The 23,468-nt window shown below is 36.0% G+C and overlaps 1 protein-coding gene and 1 long non-coding RNA gene across 18 annotated transcripts in view; one reads left to right on the top strand and one right to left on the bottom strand.

Annotated features, from left to right (window-relative positions):
* LOC119660910 (protein pangolin, isoforms A/H/I/S) overlaps positions 1 to 12,072 on the top strand; it is a 160,892-nt gene extending 148,820 nt beyond the window's left edge. For 15 of the 17 annotated variants that reach the window (XM_038069871.1, XM_038069870.1, XM_038069873.1 and 12 more), the window contains one exon: positions 8,948 to 12,072. In XM_038069871.1, the coding sequence (XP_037925799.1) occupies positions 8,948 to 9,842 (895 nt within the window). In that variant the 3' untranslated portion in view covers positions 9,843 to 12,072. Of the gene's footprint in view, positions 1 to 1,776; positions 2,746 to 8,947 lie in introns of those variants that run through there. The other 2 variants (XM_038069867.1, XM_038069869.1) reach the window with 1 other exon arrangement.
* LOC119660913 lies at positions 6,674 to 8,053 on the bottom strand. The gene is made up of 2 exons (XR_005250498.1): positions 7,637 to 8,053; positions 6,674 to 7,556 (listed from the first exon to the last, which is right to left on the bottom strand). It is a non-coding gene; the product is annotated as an uncharacterized LOC119660913 (long non-coding RNA).
* Positions 12,073 to 23,468: the final 11,396 nt, after the last annotated feature.

A 23,468-nucleotide genomic window follows, 5' to 3' on the forward strand; every position in this document is an offset into this window, starting at 1 on the left:
TTCCCCCCCCCCCCCCCCTTTCGTGATCATCGATAAAATCGAGAAAAAGTCGCTAGCAAAATCTGTTTGGGTGAAAATGAGCTGTTAATATTCGATCATTTGTGTTAGCCGACCCCCAGGGTTAAGATGAGGCAGCGCCTGACTCTTGGACGAAACTGTGTTATTTTTAAAGTTTTGTGTAACCAAACCGACTAAAACCTGCCATATCTTCTCCACACTATCGTTCTGGTATTGCTTCGAGGGTCTGCTCAGTTCTTAGCTATTTACTATGAGCTGCTACCGCTTTACATGGCGTTAATTGCAGTGGCTTTCCTTCTATGCCTCCGCTGCGCTTCTGCTTCTTTTAGATGTCCCAATACATGCAAAAGGGGGGTGTATATTTTTTTCACTAAATATAGTCGTGTGGGTTATCAAATGAAAGTTGTCTAGTAGTACTTTTCGAAGACTAAATTTTGACATTTGTTGGGAACGTGGGGAGTGCGGATGGTCGAATATGATCATTTATTCCACGGATCCATTCTCAGAAACTACTCAACCGAAAAATTTGAAAAAAATCAGTCGGTCCCTTATAAAAGAAAGCAAGGCAATGATTTTACTTTAAGGTACATCGTAGCTTGTTTTTTTTTCTATAATAACTATTATGATCATACTTTATGGTGTTATATTTTATATATTGTTCTTTCTGTTTTTATATATTTATAATCTATTTTCATATTTGACTCCTGAGATTTTATTTTAACGCATTGCATTTCCTTCTCTTACTTTGACCGCTTTGAAATCAAAATCCCAATATTGGTAAAATATCTGCATACGTTCGCATTTATTATTTATATTATTTATCCTTCACATTATGTGATTACATATTAAATACAAATACGGGGATAGGAATTCACTTTCTGGTATTTTTCTTTGGTTTTAAATACATCTCGGGAATCACTTATCAAGCGCAATGAAAATAAGAAAACAAGACAATGTAAAGTGTTATATCTTTCATGTTCTTATACACATTAATCAGAAACAGCATTGAATGAAAGGGAAACAACATTTGAAAATAATAATTTATTGAAAAAAAAAACATACAAAACATTTAGTTTCAGTTTAATTAATTTTTTATTATTGATTTTTAATTTGTTGCTTAAGAAAGTAGATATTAAATATTTTCTTTAAGCAAGGTAATAGCCGGGTAGCTAGGTTTTATATTTTCAACACAATAATACAAATGAATTGATTTCGATAGATTAAGTTTCACGGAAAAAAATTGGATATTTCTTTCTGCAACTAGGCAATATTAAAATAATATTATAATAATATAAATATGAAATTATTAATATTATTATATATTAAATTAATATTATATGCTTTTATATTATATTATCTGCTATTATTGGACTTTAGATTCCAAAAGTGATGTAAATTTTTCCTGAAAACAAAACAGTTATTTACTGAAACCGGATTTTATTTAGGAAATTTAAACTAAATTACTTTAAAAAAAAATGTTAAATTTATATACGTCTTTCGTAAATCAGTAGCTCCAAATTTCGGAACAATAAACATATATATATATGTATATGACATAAATATATCTACATATAAATTTCGGTGAATTTCGATGAGTTTTTTTTTCAGATTTTTCAATTTTTTTCTTGTAAAAAATACAATAGTTTTGAAATTTACATAGCACATTTTTTTTTAAATAAAACAAAAAAGACGAACTGTCTTAGACAGAAAATAAATTTTTAAAAAAATATATGTCTATGTATATATATGTATGTCTAGCCCTGGCTTACCTGTCATAACGGCAACAGCATCAGGAGGTGTGATTGGTGGTGGTAGTGCAGTTAGTGGTGGTGGTAATGGTCCCGGTTCAATACTTATACCAAATTCATCGTCATCATCATCGTCAACGCCATCTAATCATCTTCAAGCGCTTGGCAGTTCAGTTGGTGGTGGTGGACCACCGGGTAATAGTGGTGGTGGTGGGGGTGGCGGCGGTGCTGGAAGTGCTGGTGGAGTTGTTGTCGTAGGTACTAATAGTGCCGGGAATCAACAAAATCATAGCGGTCCAAACGGTGGACCACAACAACAATCACCACAAGCGCCCACTTATGTTAATTTGTAAATATAGAAGTAAAGATGTAATGAAAATAAAAATAAAAATATTATACATTCATGAGGTATATATATGGATACCATTATATACAGAATTGGAATGTAAATTAAAAATATAATTGATCCCAATAGATGATAAAATTGTGTGCATGAGTCTGTATATTAATGTTAAAAGAAAAACAGGACTAAATCCAAAAGTGTCAAAGAAACTGAGAAAACAAAATAAAACAAACCATTTAGCGCAAAGTTTAAAAAATATACAAATCGCTGAAAAAAAGGATATCTTCAATCTTGAAGAATTCATAAAAGTCATTGAAATATCAGCTTGAATATGCAATTTTAATCGAAAGATGAAAAAAGTAGAACTTCTGTTTCATTACTACTATATCATCAATAACTAAAAGAAAAAAAAAACAGCCAGTAGCACCAGGACATAAATTCTCAAGTTAACCGAAACTCTAGAATGACCACTAGAAAAAAAAAACAACAACTTTAAAACGATTCAGTGGAAAGCTACCATTGTACAATAACAATTTGGAAGAAAAGTTGGGAAAAAGACTACTTCGGTACCAACTACAACAAAGCATTTTTTGATAGTAGCCTGAATCATGATGGAATCCTGCTATCATCATCATCGTCATGTACGTCTGCTATGATTCTCAACCACACCCCCTATACCCACCTATTTGGCGATCATCGTCATTCATAGTATCTGACCAAGCAACAAACCAATATGTTGGGGGTCATCAGCAACAGAATTCCGAAAAGCAAAAAAAGTCAGTTTAATATTCAGCTTTTACATATAAAATAAAACCAAATTAAATTATTTATCTTGTTTGATCGTTCGTGTTGATTCGTTCTATTTTTATTTATATTTTTTGCGTTTTCTATTGTTAATTTTTACTAAAAATTTATACCAAAAGAAATATAACTGCAAGTTAAAATTTTTTAAATACTTAAAAAAAATTAAACATAACTAAATGTAATTTTATGTGGCATAATCCCATATGCATTTGTTGGTGTTGATATAACTATTTAAAAATTTTAATTTTTGATTTAATTTTAAGCTTTTCGCATTTTTGCTCCTCTCTTGAACAAAACAAAAAAAATTATTCATAATTTATTAGTATTTCAGCTGACTCTGTATTTCGATATGTGTACTGATTGTAAAATTGTTGTTTTTTCGCCTTTTATCTTTTTAATGGGTGTGTTGTTTGTGTGTTTTTTGCTTTTACCAATAATTTTTTGGTTTAATTTCGTCAAAAGAAAAAAAAAAACAATTCCAAGGCAGTAGATGATAAAATAAATATTTCTTCATCCACTAGCTTAAAATTGTAAAGATCGAAAGCAATAATCGGTAAATTTAGCCTGAATTTCACGATACTAGATTGAAATCAATGAGATACACTTGGGACCTCAAAGTACTTACGTCATCAATGAGATTAAGCGGGGGAATCATGATAAAAAGCCGTATATGGATTAAATAAAAAAAGCGCCTCTAAGGATGCGATTAACTTCGTGTTTAAAGTATGGTTATGTCATCATCATGTGTACCAAGGCTAGAACACAGCATAAAGGATCAAATTTATTTACCTTTCATCTAAATAAGGAGAAGTTCTATAAATCCTACTGAAAATTCGCTGAAAGGGTCGCTAACTTCTATTGACCACGTCGACTAAAAATGACTTCCTTAAAAACTCCCCATTGGAAAATTGGAAAACTTTCTAGACATCATGTTTTTCCCGATGATGTAAAAGAAAGGAGTAAAACAGGAAAGCCATATTCTGGTGCCACTCAGTTGAGAATATTGATACTAGCAGCTAAAGACTTGTCTGTTTCTCCTGTGAGTGCTAATACGCGTCGGTCACCAAAACGTTATAAGCGCTTTCAGTTGTAATTTCTCCTCCCAATCCTCCTAGCTATATAATTGCTTTTCACCTGGGTAGAAAATGTGAAGAAAAACAGGAAAAAACAATCCCCCCCTCTATAGCTAGAGTGATTGGGAGTCTCGTGGCTACGGTTATCTCTATAGTCTTATCTCTTATTAGGTGTATAACTTTGCTTCCGCCGTTTTCTCTCTCTCAAAATTTAAGGCGTTATTTTCAAAAATAGTTAGTACATTTTTGATCGAAAGCATTATCCATCGCTGGTCACTAGTTTTATCCATCTATCCGGCTGCAAATGAATCTCGCGTCAAAAGGGCTCGTTATCCTTTGACGCGATCCACAAATCAATCCAATTTTTCACTTAATCGTAAGAACCGAAATGCTGATCGATCAGGTCGTGCGTCATTGATCGGAAAAGGTGGTAATCAGATGAACCAATGTCAGGAGAGTACGGCGGGCGAGGTAGAACTTCCCATTGTAGCATTTCCAAGTACGTTTTCAGCAGTCGCGCCACATGGGGGTGAGCATTGTCATGCAGCAAAATGACTTTGTTGTAACTTTCCTCGAACTGAGGCCGTTTTTCCTTCAGTGTCCATCTCAAACGCATCAGTTCGATATCGTTCACCTATAATGGTTTGACTCGGTTTTGGCAGCTCGTAGTAAACTACACCGAACCAAACATAACCTTGGAACCGTAAATATTGGGTCTGCCTACAAAATCCCTTCCGCCGTTGCCTTTGAAGCAGCTGCAAACAGCAAACAAACGCTGTTCAACTTCCCTCGGATTCAACTCGTACGGCATGCAATTTCCTTGCTTCTGAGCCATTCCCAGGGCTTTGAGGCATTTGGAAATGATTGGCTGAGTAACTTGGGTATGGTACGAGTCCTTATCGCGCAATGTCGGCAACTCGTCATCTTTAAACACCTTTTCCCATCCGCCATCATGCCGGTCTTCGACGTTGAAATCACCGTTTCTGAAGCGTTGAAAGCATTCATGATATCACAGAGCAGGATAAGTGGCTTGTTAGTATTTTACTGCAGAAGGCTACAATTTCCTCAACTACCTCTATCAGAATCCCTTCGATGATGATGGCAAAATGTTGTGTTTCCTTTTCACTCCTTAGTGGGGTGTAGGGCATCCACACTGTCAGACTGTGCGTCAGTTTCACTATCATCACTGTACACGCAGCAGCGAGAGAAACACAAAAGGAAAACAGACACCTATAGGGTCCTTTGAGCGCTTTGATCCCTCACGTTTCATTCTCCAAAATTCACGTGTCTATCCGATGCATGGATCCGCACCGGACTTTGAAAATCATCACACAAGCAAAGGAGATTCGCACAAGCCTAACGAAATAAACCAATACGCGACTGCGCGTGTGGAGCTGTAAATCTCCGGACCCGTGTGCCACGATCGAGGGACAAGATCTACGATGGATCACCGCCTCAATTCTTATTTTTCCCGCCTCAGAGTTTTATTGAAACGCGGCCTCCGAGGTTCCTACACAACCTTGACACCCTCCGGCCATTATTTTGCAGAAAGTCCTTAAAATTTGTAATGACAATAAACTGACAGCGATAGTCAAACGACCATCCTGACTGGCCGGAGACGACCTAAAGGGAAGAGCTATTCCAAATGCCTAAAAAAAAATTATTAAATTGACCGTGGAGGGCTACCCGCAAATTTTGAAGCTCCATCGAAATGTTACGTCGACACGTGCTTGCATGCCTCTGTGCTCTGGAAAAGGGGGGGGGGCAGTCCTTTGAACAATTCGATCCTTCACGTGTCTTTGACGGTGCGTGGGTCCGCATCGGATCGTAAAAAAAAATACTCAAACAATTGCGAGGATTCGCGTGCACCGCGTGCTAAAACTGAAAGTGAAAATAAAAAAAGACGGCTCGACCGCGAGCATGGATCCACAAATCTCCAGACCAAAGTTCTCAATCGAAAGGCAGGATCCTCTTCCTTAGTGCCTGCAAAGCTCTCACAAGTAGGGACATCCTCCAAAACAATGGCCGGAGGGTATCAAGAAAGGAAGGGAACCACAGAGACCGCGCCGAGGCAGAAGGAACAAAGATCCAGGATCCGTCGTGGATTCTCCCTTTCGATCGCGGAACACGGGTCCGGAAATTTACAGCCCTTACCCCTGGTTTTTTTTTGGATTTTGGAGAGAACATTGAATTGACGACCCATTCGACCAGGGTTGTAGGAGGAAAGTCCGGGTTCGGGAAGCAAATTATGTAACCTGACTCGATCTCCCAATTGATCCAGATTTTTTGGAGTCTCGAATCTGTCCCCCCTCCCTCCGGCTTGGCTAAAATTCCTCGTATCAAGTTTTTTGATGGATTTTTGCTGTAATTATGGGGCTTTCAACGGAAACAGGTGTAATTTGATAGCTCATAGCCATTAGCCATTCGAGTTGACCTTCTTCTAGGACATGCAGAGTAAGTAGATGGTAGAGAGACAAGCTGAGCGCGGGAGAGGGGAGAATGAAGTGGACTCCCTATTAACCCCTCCGTACCTAGAAAAAAAATCCAACTCTTGAGGGACTCTTTCTGTTGCCAGATTTGCCATCTTGTCTAGGAGAAGTCCTAGATTTTGTGGAACTTATAGAAAAGAGAAAATTATTTCCTTTTATTTAAGTTGTATAGGAATATTTGTTTCTTTTTTTTTAAAAAAAAAAAAACAAAAGCTTTGGTTTGCACAAAAAAAATTGAATCTATTTTATTCATTGTTTCCAATAACAGTTTAATCGATTGATTTTTTTTAGTATTTAACGTTCAAAATAAGTTCAGTGTATTTTAATCGTATTGTATGGAACGCAAATATCTATTTTCACTTCTAATTATGAATTGCTGTTAAAAATGTTTCTTAAGTGAGAATAATGAATAAGAATCTTCGTTATTTCTTAGTAAAATGAAGAAAATATATTTATATACAGATTTTCTTTTCGGTATATACATATATTAATTGAATAATAATTCTACAATTTGATGTGTTTTATCTTTTTTCTAAATGTTGTTTTCCTATCTGACCTTCTCCCTAATTTTTGATGTTTCTGATTAAGGTGTTACATTCTTTTTGAATATATATATATTATGCATATATCATTGTAAATGAGCATAGATATGTGTTTATGTATATCTGCATTGGTATTACTGGATCAGTATGAGAAAACTTGAAGTGAATTATTCATCGTGTATCTAAAGTTTTAAAGATTTTTATTCGTAATGTTGGTTGTGCTTTGCATCGTTTTTATTTTTCTTTTACGGAAGTTCCATGTTTCGTAAAAATTGTTCTACCGTTTGAATTTATTCATTCTTTGATTTATATTAAAAAATCCATCGATTATATTTTTTGGTTTATTTTCCTTTTTTTTGTGATTTTTTTTTTATTTTTTAAATTTTTTCAGCTTTTTTAATTATTTTCCTTTGTTCATTTCTTCGTTTCTTTTTTGCTCCATTTGTTCTTCTCTTCCATTTGTTTTTATTTCTCCAATTAGTATTCCACAATTTCGCTGTCTCCTTTCTATCCATTTTATATTTTGCAATTTGGACTTTCTGGAAACACCGTAAACAGACAAATTTCACAAAAGAATGTTACAAAAGTCTTTTATACTTTATATCATCAGCGATTCTACCTTAAAACTCAACATAAATCCATCAAAACCTTTGTAAAACTGAGCATTATTCGCGTGGAGGATTTGTTTTTTCACCGATACCTTATTAATATTTTTTTTGCTTTTTTTTACCTTGAATCTTTCCAAAAATATATTTGTAGAATATATAGTGGCATGCATTTGTATTGATAATGTGATATTTTTTAATTTATTTTTAACAGCGATAAACTGGTCACCAACCAGATATTTTTATTGATAACCAAGTGCAATTTTTAAAGCAAAACGAAGCTGAATTGTTTAAGATAATCAGAAAGCAATCTATGGATCTATCTTATCCCAAATTATGGAGTTTTAATTTATTTTACTTTACTAAATTGGGAATATTCTTTCATAACTTCTCATTGTCTATTTTTTCCCCTCTTTGTTGTGAGATCGGCTCTTTTTGATCGGGTTTGTCACTTTTATCGGTGGTAAGCTTGCTCTCATAGCTCTACATATAAATAAATAAATAAATAAATAAATAAAGATAATCAGAAAGCAATCTATGGATCTATCTTATCCCAAATTATGGAGTTTTAATTTATTTTACTTTACTAAATTGGGAATATTCTTTCATAACTTCTCATTGTCTATTTTTTCCCCTCTTTGTTGTGAGATCGGCTCTTTTTGATCGGGTTTGCCACTTTTATCGGTGGTAAGCTTGCTCTCATAGCTCTACCTTATGCAGTTTTAAAAGTAACGCCTAAACGTTTATGAGCGGCGTTCATATACCATATTCTATATATTTATATGCACCTTTAAGGGTGATCGTTAGAACAGCTGAGCAACATATCCTTCACCAGGAAATGAATGTTACCCAAAGGGCCATCTCTAAACCTTTCGTTCATCACACCTTAAACGACCTTGAATTATGGCATTATTAATTATATTTATGGTTTTAACGGGAAACTGATCGAGTTGAGTTTCAGGAGCAAGTGCTAAATTGCCCTTTTTACAAAAGATATGAATTGCTTTTGTCAATAATTTTATTGAGTAATAAAAGCTAGCGTTTTTGACAAATAGCTAACATCTGTGCAAGCAACAACTTTGAACAAAGAGAAAAAACCTTAAAAATTGCCCTGTTTGATATAATAATTAAGTTTGTTGCATGCTCTAAAGTCAGCTTCATTTATTTACCCAATTTAAATTACCCAGTTTATGAATATTTTGTGGATTCTTTTTCATTCGATTTTTTCCAATATTTTTCATTTATAACGAACCTTAAAATACCATACCATCATAATCTAAACTAATTTTTTTTTCTTTTTTTCTTTCCAAAACGTTCATAATCAGACGCAAGAAGAAATGCATTCGCTACATGGAAGTGGAAGGCGAAGAGAACAGCACTGATCTAGATAATCATGTAAGCGACAATTTAGGAAGTTGTGGAAGTGTTGATGATGCTAAAACGCCCGAAGATGATATGGAATCACTAAATCAATCACTATCAAGTCCTGGATGTTTAAGTGGCTTATCAAGTTTGCAAAGTCCATCGACTAGTTTAGCTAGTCCGCATAATTTATTAGCTAGTCCATCAACACCGCTAACAATGTTGCATAGTAATAGTCATCAAGATCAAATACCACAATCCCAGCAGTCATCGCAACACCAACAATTGCAACAACTTCCTCATCAACAACAACCTCAACAGCAGCAACAAACGCAAGGTCAGGCAAACCCAGCTTCAGGTCAACAACAATCCCAACAACAGCATCCGCCATCGCAGCAGCAACAAACGCTTTCACAACATTCAAGCCTACTTTCTTCAGATGGAACAACCGTAACAACTCCCACCATTGATAATAGCAATAGGAGTAGCCTTCAACAACATCAACAACAACAATCGGCGGCGATATTTGCATCGGGTGCCACGATCGATAGTAATAAAACTAGTAATAGTAATCAACATTCTTCACATCACCATCATCATCATCACCAACAACAGCAGCAGCATCAAACGCAGCAACAACCGCCGCAACAACAACAAAATCCTGCGTCCATATATCCAACAGTTAGTAGTAATAGTAATAACAGTCATCACAGTCAGCAACAGCAACACCAACATCCTCAATCCCAACAGCATTCAACTTCAATATTCTCGTCTAGTTCATCGGCCGTTAGTAATAGTAATAATCATCATCATCCAACAACAACAATTTCCCATACAATTTTATCCTTATTACGATAACATATGTTCATATTATCACAGTGTGTACATACATCTAGAACTATATTGTGTCTTACAATGAGGAGTATTCTTGTCTGCCTGGCCGTGAAAAACTCAAGAAAAGTGGGAAAATATGAAGAGAGAAAGTATTTCCCTTTGGTTCACCAATGCTTGTTTGTGGAGAGAACTCACCAATAGTGGTAAAAAAATAACACTTTTATTACCAATGAAAATTTCACCAATTATGGCTTGCCCAAAGAAAATTCCACCAATTTCATTTTCAACAATTACAATTTCAACAATGTATTAGATTCGGCAAATTTCACAAATAATTGACAATTATTTCATTATTTCCCCAGAAAAATAGAACAAATTGAAGAAAATGAGAAAAAGCCAAGATCAAATGAAAATTAGTTCACCATAAATTTCACCAAGTCATCATTAAATTCCGGACAACATAGTTTGGATTAAATAGAATAACAAAATATAAAAAAAAAATAGAAGAAAATACGGGGGCAGGTACCAAAAACACAATCGAACAAAGCAGAAAAAAACTAGTGTGCCGAAAATACAAGAAAATCAATTCACCATAGATCTCACCAAAATTAACATTTAAGCAGTTTGGAATTAGTTTGGACAACAAATTCAAGAAAACAGGGGAAAACATCGCTAACAATTTACCGCAGGTATATATTTCTCTACTTCCATTGTAAATGTCTTGTGATTGTCGATTTTCCACAACGAATAGTTGATGAGCAACTGCCATCCGCTACTGCTTTTGATCAAAATTCAACAATTTTAAAACACGTTTTGCTGCCACACGTTTCGTACCCAAAACACTCCAAAAAATTTCATGGCATTAGCCAATCGATATGCCAACTTCATAAGCGACTTCTCTGATTATGATTCGGTGATAGTTCATAATCATTTCTTTAATTTTATTTACGTTTTCACCGACTCCAGCACATCGCTGGGGGGGTCTAGGGTGCTCGTCGTCTTCAACTTCTTCACGGCCATCTTGGAAACGCTTAAACCACTCGTAAACTCTTGTTTTACTCATAGCAGACCCACCATGGGTCTTTGTTAATATTTTACACACTTTGGTATATTTAATCTCATTTTTTACGCAAAATTTGATACAAATTCTTTGATCCATTTTTTTAACTAACGAAAATCACCGAACCCAAAATGACAGTCAGACTTCACACCCGTGAAATTTAAAAATTCCCGTTATTTTCTGAACACACCTCGTATACCGCGAAAAAGTGTTGAATATTTTATTATTTCTGAGATTTATTTTTATTTCAAACCATTTTTAGTCCTTCATAGTTTTTAGTTTTTCATTTTTCTTTTATAATTTTGACGTCTCCTGCCACGCCTGTCTTCGTTTTTTATGTTTCCAAGAAATTTCAAATTACACTCGGTAGTTTCGCTAGTCTATGAGAGTCAAATAAAGGGAGATGACAGAGAAGATATCCAACAAAAATGAAAACTTGACTAGGTCTGGAATTTGCTTCTCTTAGTGGAGAGACAGATTTTACGAAGATACGTGTTTTCTCGGTAACGAAGCATATCCTCTCCCTGCTTTCTCCGTGAAAAGAATTTTCTTCCTGAAGAAGCGTATTTTCTATGAAACATGAACTCTAGTTGCGAAGTTCTGACGGTTTTTTCAACTCTTTTATTGACAGCGCATCAAGAATTAGATTTTAACAGCGTGAGCTTACCTACTTTAGATTGCGAAAAAAGCAAAATATTTTATCTACTACTTTTTCTTGATACCCTAAGGCGCTTGATGCAGTAACAATCCGCACATCCTTCTCTTTTCCGCCACTCTGATTTCACTTAATTGACAAGTACCTGCCTTACTTTTTTCGAAATTTTTTCGTAGGACTAAATATAGAAGCCTCAAAGGCCTCAAAATTGTCCTGACACAGATTTAGGTTTTTAGCGTCAAACGTTGGTATAGTCCCTTCTTCATCTTATTTGAAAGTATCCTAGAGGTGGGGTAAATATTGAGCTTTAAAATAGTCCTGAGATAAATTTAGGATTGTGTAGCACGAAATGTTGGCTTGAAAGGATTGTCCGGATGCCTCTGGTGATTAGAGCGCTCGCCTGCCGTAGCAGTAGGTCGCAGTTCAAATCTTACTGGTCGCAGAATGATTTGCTATCGTGACTGGATGTCGGACACCAGTCGACTCAGCTGCCAATGAGTACCTGAGTCAAATCAGGGTAATAATCTCGGGCGAGCGCAATGCTGACCACATGACCACATGTAGTGGTATCGTTACGGTCTTGATTGAAGTGCTCTAACACAATTCAAGGCCCTGATCCAATATGGATTGTAGCGCCAACGGTTATTTTTATGCATTTTTTTCCCTTGATGAACGTTTCAATTGATTGCAATGTTTGGGACTTCCTTTTTTTTATCCGAAACTGTCCTGATGTTGTGATAAATATTCAATCTCAAAATAGACCTGATGATCATCGAGTGGGTTGTCCGTGAGCTTCTCGGTTTTGTTAAAATGGTTCTTCGTATCCTGCCCTATTAACACTTAGCAGTTGTACAGAACACCGTCCTGAAGGAAAGAGATTGTGGGGAGTAATCTTGATATATGCCTTGAATCCTCTGACCATTTGTCGTATTAAGACAAGAATTAAATTCTGGGCATTGGTGCCTCTTATTTATGAAAATAAATAAAGCGGTTGAGACGGTTAGGAGAGTTTTGAGCTCCCGGATTTTTTTTGATTAATTTCTGAAGTTAGCTAATTTCTATATCCGTTAAATTTATGAAGGAGTCGTAATTTTTTTTGTCCTCTTTGTCTTTTCGAAATTTTTTGTCTTTTCTAAATTCTAAACCATATTCACATATGTGCTTAATATTTTACTATTTGGGGTGACAATATCGCCACTATCATCCTGATAACAACTTGGTCTAGGCCTACCTAATGAAGTACGAGTAACTGCAAACTCCTTTTAAATGTCTCTAAAATCCCGGTCAACTCCCCTCTCCCACGCTCCCCCCCCCCTTTTCGGCCTTGAACATCAAGTCTGCGAAAGTCTCTATTGCAGACCTTCTTTCCAGGTCCGGAAAGAATAAACCCCTTCCCTTTTTGCGACATACCTGTGTGAAGTGTATAACATTAGCAGAAAAATTGAAGACAGCCACAGATGTAATCCAAGGAAAAGCTATTGGAAAGCGAGAGAAAACCATTGGAAAACAATCAAAGAAGAAACTATGGTAGTGCAATGAATGAATATTCTGTTGAAAAGCATTCGAAGAGGAACCTATTGGAGGATGGTCCAACAGGCAGCTATTGGAGGTTGATCCAAAATGAAGTTATTGGGAATGCGATCTAAGAGGAGCTTGGGAGCTTGTTGGAGTGCATTCCAAGAGGAAGTTATTGAAAGAAGAGCCAAACGCTTCCTACTGGAAAGCATGAAAAACAGCAACATATGTACAAAAAAAAAGAAGAATATGTAACTGAAAATACTATACTATTGTCGAAACGGTCGGAACGAATGGAAAACTAAAATTGTTTCCCTCCCCCCTTAAGGAACAACTAAGAAAGAATGTAAATATTTGGGTAAAATGACGTGAAATCTATGACACATTCATCGAGAAAACAAAAAAAAAGAATATGAACTATAAAACTACACATAAATAAAAAAGAAAACTAGTTGAAACAAAATCAAATGAAAGGGACACAGTAGCAATTTTCTTTTTTTTTATAATATTTTAATTATTATTATCTTTAATTATATAAGAAACAAACAAATTATTTCTTGTTTTAGATCAAAAATTCTTTTAAATCTTCAGATGAAAACATAACAAAAAATAAAAGAGAGAAAATTCTATTCTATATTTTAAAATATTTTTTATGCTACAGAAAGTTTATATATATATATATATTACATATATTATATATATTATGCCGAAGCAAATATATTGTACTTTCTTCTCTTCCTACTATTTCAGAATTTATATGAAATTTAATGCAGAAAAACATATTAAAATTCGGTTTCTCTCTTAATTTCGTTTATTGTTCAAAAGAAGAATTGTAAAAATGAGACGGATTCATTTAAAAAAAAACACAGAAAGAAGGAAGAAAATAAAAATTTGCAATTTATACCAATATCTCTTCCTTCTAAGCTATCCCTTAATTTTTATCGTGCTCTTCCTAATCTTCATAAGATACTTTTTTTTTGGTTTAAGTGATTTTGTTTTATTCGAAATAAGAAAAAAATTAAAACTATTCAAAATTTACATATGTATACATATATATATATATACAAATATGTATATATATGTATATAATTTCCTGTTCTTCCACATGATTTAATTTAAAAAATAAGAACAGAGGAAAAACAAAAAAAAAAACATTAGAAAAGTGTTCGTAAGCATGCTTTTTTTCTGAAAATGGGGAAATATCGAACCATTCCTTTTCCTTCTGAATATGTATATATATATGGTGTATACATATATATATATATATGTGTTCATATATGCATGGATGTGTATATGTGCATGTAAATGCACTAGTTTTGCTAATGATTTCGTTTTTAGAAATATTAAAAAGAAGTGAAAAAAAAAATCAATCAAAAGTGCCACATTTAATTTTTTTCTTTTTCGTTGTTGTAAAGGAAAGAAGAAACAAGTCTGTACATTCAGAAGCAGGTTTTTATTATTACAATATTATTATTTTTAAACTCTAAGGAAATTATAGGAAAAAGAAAAAATAAAGAGGAAAAAACTTTGTAAAGAAGAAGAAGAGAAAAAGTATTTCATATACATATATATATATATTTTTTGTTTTTCCTTCTTTGTTTTATATGTGTATTTTTATTATGTTTTCTGTTGCTTCTTCTTTTTCTCAAACGAAAATTTGAAGAAAATAAAAGAGGAAGAAAAAAAAACATGAAACTTAGCATAAGATTAGAGTGTTTTGTATTAAAAGAAAAGCCAAGTAAGGAGATTAAAGAAGGAAAAGAAAAAGAAATCAATAAAACGAAAAAAGAAAAAACAAAAAAAAATGAATGAGAAATTTTTTATAAAAAAAAAAAACATTTTAGTTTTCATTTCTCTTCTGTGTACTCAGAAATGGAATATTTCTGAATACAAAAAAAATTGGCTTTATTTATTGCTCTTATCCTTTTCATTCGAAATTGTATGGTTACATGTGTTGGCTTGCGAATCATTACACTGTGCTAAATTGGGATTAGCACTAGAAAATATAAAATTGTCCCTCCTAAAGCTTATCCAGAATAATGGATCAATATTGTTATACAAAATGTGAGCCTGAAGCTGACTACCATGACATTTGCAAGGTTCCAATTCTTGCCAAAAAACCAATTGGAAACAAAAAAAAAACAATATCCTTAAGGACGTGAAATTATATCTCTTAAAGGTTGCAGGAATATTTGTTGATATTGCAACACAAAAACATGGGCCTGGGCCTGATCAAAAGCATGGATGTAGAAATAAGACTATCCAAAATCTCCGATAAAAAAAACAAGCTCTTAGCAGCGCAAAATAAAGCTATGAGCCTATCGCCAAAATACAATTATATTTGTGGAGTTTTAATTATTTCCAAAAAAAAAATATCTTCCAAGAACCGGCTCCGGAAACTTTAAAATTCAATATCGATCGTTTATGATTTTCATTTTCCTTTTTTGCTTCTTCAACGGCTTTTTTCGAACACAATCCAAACCAAAATTTTGTGCTTTCGCAAATATGCCGAACGATGTTGTATGCGCTTTCGCTGAGACTTTCGCACAAATCCACTAAACCGCAAACTAAATTGAATCCTTCCATGCCAATACCTAGCTTGCGCATTACAAACACTATTCTACGATTTGCTTCGTAGCCAGTGTTTATAAGCGGACCTGAATTTATTTCGGGGCGACAGCAGCGGTACGTCAAACAAGTTTAAATCCTAGGCCTCGATTTGCATCATCATCATCGCAACAACCGGTATCCGGTCTAGGCCTGCCTTAATAAGGAGCTCCAGGCATCCCGGTTTTGCGCCGAAATTCACCAATTCAATATCCCTAAAAGCTGTCTGGCGTCCTGACCTATGCCATCGTTCCATCTTAGGCAGGGTCTGCCTCGTCTCCTTTTTCTACCATAGATATTGCCCTTATAGACTTTCTGGGTTGGATCATCCTCAAACGGATTAAGTGACCTGCCCATCGTAATCTAATGAGCCGGATTTTATTCACGACCTGACGGTCATGATATCGCTCATCGATTTCATAGTTATGTAGTCTACGGAATCGTCCATCCTCATGTAGGGGCCAACAATTCTCCGGAGGGTTCTTCTCTCGAACGCGGCCAAGAGTTCGCAAGTCTACGAGGAATACATGAGGACTGGCAACTGGGACTGATCCTATGGTGATCCTATGGTTTCGAGCGAAACAGTTTTCGTAAGCTGAAATAGGCTCTGTTGGCTCCCAACAACCATGTGCGGATTTCATTGTTGTTGCTGTTATCGGTTGTGATTTTCGATCCTAGATAGGAGAAATTATCAAAGGTCTTAAAGTTGTAGTCTCCTATCTTTATTCTTCCCGTTTCCTAGTGTCGTTTGATGTTGTTGGTTGGTTGGTTTTCGGTACTGACGTTGCCACCTCCAGACATCCCGGTTTTGCGCCGAGATCCACCAATTCGATAAAGTAACAACGAGTCATATAATTAGTATTATCAGTAACGAGATGATGTATCATCGCTAACTACCTTAGGCCGCGAACTTATCAGGCTGGCTGACGTCCTGGTCTACACCATCACTTCATCTGAAGCACGCTGTGTTTTTATTTCCAACCATGGATACCCTTGAGTGTGATTATCTTTAGTTATCGACGAAAAGATGGCGCACTGATGGCTATATTCTAACCAAGATAAGTACGTAGTATAGCCATGAGTTCTGTCAGTCAAAGAAATCTTTATTTCTCACTAAATCAATCGAAAGGTACATCATTAGAAAACGGAAACATAGAGCTTTCAAACGAAAAAAAAAATATTCAAAATGGATGCCACTAGTAGCTATGCAGGCCCGAACTCTGTGAGATCATGCATTGACCGCTTCACGCACGGTATGAAGCGGCATTTCTCGAGCTGCACGCACGATGCTGGCCTTCAAATTCTCCAAATTGATGTAAGTTAGATCGCAGGCAGTCTCCTCTAACTTAGCCCAAAGGCTGCAGTCCAGAGGATTCAAATCTGGGCTACCTGAGGCCCATTCATCCGCGGTTATGAAGTCTGCTGAATTATCTTGGCTTTGTGAGCTTGGCTGGAAGCACCACGGCTTTCCAGCGAATACAGATTCACTCAACGATTCAACTACATCCTGTAACATCTTTTAGTACACGCCGACCTTGCAGACATGAATATCAGTTACTCCGTGATATGAGACGCCTCACCATACCATGACAGAAGGCGAATGGTGACGACGTTGGACTGGAGGAGCATTTTCTTTGACTTCATAACAATTGTGAGCCTCACCATACCCTGACAGAAGGCGAATGGTGATGACGTTGGACTCGCGGAGCATTTTTTTTTGGCTTCATAACAATTCAGAGCATATACTGATGATGGTTTTCCCGTTTAAATTTTTCCTCGATGGTAAAAGTTTTCTCATTAGAAAATAGAATTTTGCGATATTTTTTACCGGGAAATCGTTGCAGAAGAGCAGCACACCGAGTTCGTCGTATTTCCTTCAGTTTTGGCATTAACATATGGCTAACGCACCGCTGTTACGCATCGAGACCGAGATCTTCTCGTAAAATACAACTTATACTTTGAGTTGAAACGCGCAACATGCACGACATTTGGGTGACGTACGGAGGGCAGGTGCCTCTCCCGCGGCCTGTGTAATAATTTCCTAAAAAACCAGCAGCTTTTTTAACAAACTGCATATTTCCACATTAGTGCTTCTCCTCATGGTGGTTCCTCGGTCGTCTCTTGCTTTTTCTATCTTTTTTACTTTCACTTATCCTGTTTCCGATGTCTATCCGATCCTAGTGGTGGTGGATAAGGAGGGGATAAGGGTGGGGGGGGGGGGGGGGTGCCAGGAGCTTCAGTCAAAAATATAACTAATAAATGATCATGAAAAAATGAAGGTCCAAAGACCACTAAAATGAATAGAAAAGATAGCCTACAAATCTATCGATGGGACTATCTTAAATGACCCTATTTCATTTCCGGCCCATGCATATGGTTATATGCCTCCTTTTCGGGTTTCGCATACCTAACGATCGGGCTGCAGCTTTGTTATTCATTAGTATTCAACTGTTCTTTGTATAAGTTCTTGAATTATTTCACTTCACTTGATATATCAAGAGCAGATTCGATAAACATATTCGACAAAAGAGGGAGGGAAAGGAGGTGACTTCCTGCGGATCCGAAGTTTCTTTGAGGACCGAAATACCGACTTTTTTTTATAAGATTGGTTGCACAATTTCGAGAAAATTGTTATTTTATATTCAGATTTGATGAGGATAGGTTCCTACCCATGATAGATGCCCTACGATTATGGCAATAACATTTCAGTGAAAGTATCTCCAAATAATTTATCTTTCTAGCCTTGTTGATCCATGAATGATTAAAAACTGATTTCGTTGCTCTATTGACGTGTGATCATCTCCATTCGCTGATTTGCACAATTATTGATGGTAAATATATTATATTTCAAGGGTTAGAGATTTCTCAACACTAGGCTTACCACTTAAAAAGGAAGTCCGTTTGGACCAGATTTTGTCTATAAAATTCAAAATCGAATAAAAAAAAAAACAAAAAAAAAATACATGAAACAAGAAAAGGGGACTGATGTTAGTGCCACAATAATTATATATAAAAGTATCAATGTAAAAAGATAAATAATAAATATTTGAAAAAGAATGTATGTAGAATAATAATTAATTGTAAATATAAAATTTAATACTGAAAACAAAAAAAAAACAATACAAAATGGGGGAAATGTATGTATTTTATAATTTAAAGATCAGATTGAATCATGCACAGATACACATAAATGTGCACTTATCTTATTTATATCATAACGAAAAGTGCAGAATTTAATTAGAATGATAACTAAACATCGACACGAATTTATAATAGAATATGAACGTCTCAAGTGAAATAAAATCCATAAAATGTAGAAATGAAATAAAAAATCAAAAAAAAAATAAGAAACAGAAAAAAAAATAAACAAAACCCTTAATGTGATATATTAACACTAAACACGTAAAAGGAAGATACTTTATTCTCTTCTGTCCCATATAAACATTCAAAATTTATTAAAATATTCTATTTTCCTTTGTTTCTTCGTTTGAATTTAGGAACTTAAGGGAGGGGTTTAGGTTCTTTTTTCGATTTTCCCTGAAGTAACGTTTTCAAAGCTGTAGTTTGGACCAATCCTTTTAACATTTAGTATACACTTTCCTTGTATAATTCACGAGATAACATTATTTTTAAAAACAAAATGAACTTAAGAGTCCAGTTTAATCAACATCAGGACACAAGCTCTTGGTTTTATGGATCTTTCATCGTAGAAGATCCTAGTCCCGAACCCATGGCTCTTGCACCATTCAACCTCGCTGACAGCAGATAGGAGGAGGCTTTGACATGCTGGAGGTTAATTTAACTAATCTTTATGTTTTTCGACATAAGCTTAGTCTAATATATAATGGAAAACTTTTGGAAGTGAATATCGTAGACCGCGTGTGACGGGGACGAGGGGGACGACATCTCATATAGTGAATTCCTCTGAGCACATTTAGACTCTTTTGGTCAAGTTCGAATACCAAGCTGAAACCCTCCACATTTGTAGATTTGTCCTTCATGCCCGGGTTCTGTTCACTCAACAGGTAAATGATGTCTTCTGCCTTCCGTCGGGGGCCGCGCAGCTCAGTGTTCAGAATAGTTGGGCGGGCCGTCAAAAATCAAAGTCGGGATTACTTGCTGGAGCCACTTTAAGGCAACCCCTTTAGCACATTTCAAATGGTGAAGCCCATCGCTAAAACCTTGATTGTTAGATCTTGGTTTCGTTCCAGACCCCAGCATTTTTTTCCACAGTCCTTCCCGGAGGATGGTAAATTGTTCCTTTAACATTTTGCCATACTCTGAGGAAACTCCCACGGCAACAGTCAGAAATGAGGCTGCAACTTGCGCATACGTCTTCTTTCTTACCGCCTTCCTGTCCGTATTCATATGGCGGGGGGGGGTCAGTTTCACTGAGCTCTCTCGATGATTTGACCACCTCTCGTCCCCGCGATATGCGTGGATATAGGGCTTGGTCGGGAGCAGAATAAAGCGTTGCCCACCACAGATGTGTTGGTCTTACGCTTCTTGCGCGCATTAGCGCTGACAGAAGAGTCCTTGTGCTTCCAGTGTGGGCCTCACTCACCTTCCGCCGAAGATTCGGCTTCCTTGCGTCCGATTTCTCTGCACATGACCGCACCTAGTGGTACAGCCACGTTCATGTCCTCATTCCCAAGGTACTTCATCTTTCTTCGCAGTGCTTACTTCTGCCGTCGGCTTGGGACCTCCCCAGGTTCACGGTGTCCGGATCGCGTGATTCATTTTCACATACCGGCGTTAAATGTATAGCATCCACGTCACCAGCTTCCCTTTCTTCCGCTTCTTCCTTCCTCTCTATGTTGACCTGGTTGCTCCTTATTTTCTTCAATTTTTTGTTTCCATTGTTGCAGACGGTGAGTAGTTAATCTTATTAACCATAAAGTTAAAACTGAAATAGGTAAGACAACGATTTTTTCAAAATGGTTCTCTTGTATATTTTTTTCTTTCGAAAAATGGCATATTTGGCATTAGTGCAATAACTACCATTTAAAAAGAAACGAAACTGTTTCTAGTTTAAATTCATGCTTCATTCATGCTATCTATATTCAGTTGTATTGATTTCAGAATAAGAGTGAGATTAATTCAATTATTTACATGGGTAGAATTTATTTAAAATAAAGTAAGCTAGTCAAATCAAGACGAATATTGATTTAGACAAATGTAAAGATATAAAATGCTATATTAGTAAAACATTGAGAGTGTGTTGAATACGTATAGCATGCATTTGTGACAAAAATTCATATATCTTTATATTAGATACTTGACTTTTAAAAAGAATATTCATAAAAAAAAAAGAAAAATACAAGAAACAAAACTGCAAAAAATAGTTATGTTTATAAAAATACACCTAGATATTTTTAAAACAACAAAATAGCAGATATATAGATAATGTGAAGAAAATTTAATATTAATGATAAACGGTTAAATATATTTAAGATTATTTGGTAAGGACCCTATGTATGTATATATCAATATATATCTAATACGCGTATATATATATAAAAATAAAACGTAAATATATATATATAAAGCTATTAACAAGGAAAGTAAGAAATAAATAAAAATATCTGCGCGCAGAGAAATAAAATAAATCTAAAAAAATATTATACATAGAACAAATATAAAGAAAACCATTGTGTTACGATTAGTGCGACGGTGCACATTAAATTGAATAAATCACATTGTAAAAATTCTTTTATTATAGATATGATAGTTTGTAGAGGGGCGGAAGAAGCGCGAATGAAAACATTTCCTTTTTTAACTAAAACAAAATTAAAAAAAAAAAAAAATAGGTCACCAAAAATATTAAGGTCAACCCAAATTGAAAAAATTTGTGACAGAATTAAAAATAATTATTATAAAAGACAATTTTCCCAACAAAAGAAGAAAGAACAAAACCAAACAAACAATAACCATTAAAATGAATCTAAAGAATGAAGAAATCATACCGTAAAAATAAACATTCAGAAAAGAACCATGAAATCCACAAATAAATAAAAAAAATTTAAATGCCATATATACCAGATGATAGCGAAAAGAAAACAAAATCAATTTGAAAGAAAATGACAAAAAAAATAAAGGTTTAAAAAAATACAAAAAAAAAACAATAAAATAAAAAAAAAATACAAAAATAAATGACAAGTGAATAAAGCAAAAGTGGGCGTATGTTATTTGTTAAAAAATTTCGAAATATTTTCATTATTTGTTGCATCCTTAGTTCTTTGTTTGCCCGATTTCAGAATTGATGGCATCACTGCGTAGGCTTCGTGCCATGGAGGGACGAATGAAGGAGAGCGGAGGATCCAAGTTCAGGAAGTCCTTTTATTACAAATAATAGTAAAGCACACAATTCAACTCATTAGATCCAGGCGGTCGAAGTTTGGAACACGCGTGCGGGCTGCGTTGACGGGCAGGACGGAAGAGAGGGAGGTACCCCACTCAGCACTAGCAGCCTCACTTCTTCTTCTTTTTGTTCAGCCACAATTACAGAGAAAGCGAGCTGAGGCAGCGAAAATATACACACGATATGATAAAGGGGCATATATTTGGCGGGATGGCTCGTATGGTAACAGAATCGTAGGTGCAGGAGGAGAGGAAGAGATGATTTCGGCACGAAGAGGGGAGTTAACAGCTATTAGGGCACCTCCGCCAGTTGTCTTGCCAAGCGCAGCGCAGTCTTTGTGATAACGAAGAGACAGAGTAAGCTTCAAGGAGCTCGGAATCTAAAATCCTGTCATCCAAACAGGTTTCAGAAATGCAGATGACATGACGTTGAAATGCTAAGGCAGACAGTTTGAAATCCGACAGTTTGGTCCTTAGACCCCTTACATTTCGATAAAAGAGTGTATAATTGTCGGAATCATTTAAGTTCGGCGAGGCAGGCGCGAGGGCTGGAAGACCCCCTGTGGCCAAAAGGAAGATTAGACGATAGCATCGAAGTCGTGGGGATATGTCATTTTGAAGGAAGCTATCCCTCGGTCAGAAGAGCCATCCTGCGTCAGCTTCACACATGAAAGAGGTGACAAAGTTGAATTGGCTTTACTTCTGATATAAGCCAGAATTTCGTCGGATGTAGTGGAGTAACCTAGCGTTGAAACGAACAGCTGTCTCGGCGGCGAGACGACGGGCGCTCGGGCGATATAAGGTCGGAAAGGCCTGCGGTTTAGCAGGAGGAAACGTATGGTGGTGCTAATGCAGCGACAGTAGGACAATCGCCAGAAGTGCGTAGCACACTCGATGCTGAGTAGGGAACATGTCCCTCGGATAGTGGACGATTTTTCAGTTGACTAGCGGACGTCATCGGATCGATACATTCTTTAATAGACGCACTTGAATAGTGCGTGGCAGATAGAGGCAGGGAATTAGTCAACCGTAGCGGGGTAGTATTGTTGGCCGCAGTCGCCGGCAGGGTATAAGCAGACCCAGTCAACGGCGTCTTAGGACCTGAGGCTACGCTGCTGCTCGATGAAACAGCACCTTGTGGGAGCAGAATTGACGATGATTTCGAAACAGCATGTTGAATCGACGCCAAAGTCGCCGTGTGTTGATGCAGCAGTTGAATTGCATCAGATAGTGTACGACCATAGGTAACATTCGGTGAAAACTTTTCGCGAATATCTATGAACGCATAGGAAATCGCCAAGCATTTGGGTGGGCGGGTCACCTAATCTGTATGGATGAGGATGATCCAGCCCGGAAAGTCTATAAGGGCAATATTTTTGGTTGAAAAAGCAGACGAGACAGACCCTGCCTGAGATGGAATGATGGTATAGGTCAAGACGCTAGACAGCTTTTA

Source organism: Hermetia illucens, chromosome 7 (genome assembly GCF_905115235.1).
Source record: "Hermetia illucens chromosome 7, iHerIll2.2.curated.20191125, whole genome shotgun sequence".
NCBI lineage: Eukaryota > Metazoa > Arthropoda > Insecta > Diptera > Stratiomyidae > Hermetia > Hermetia illucens.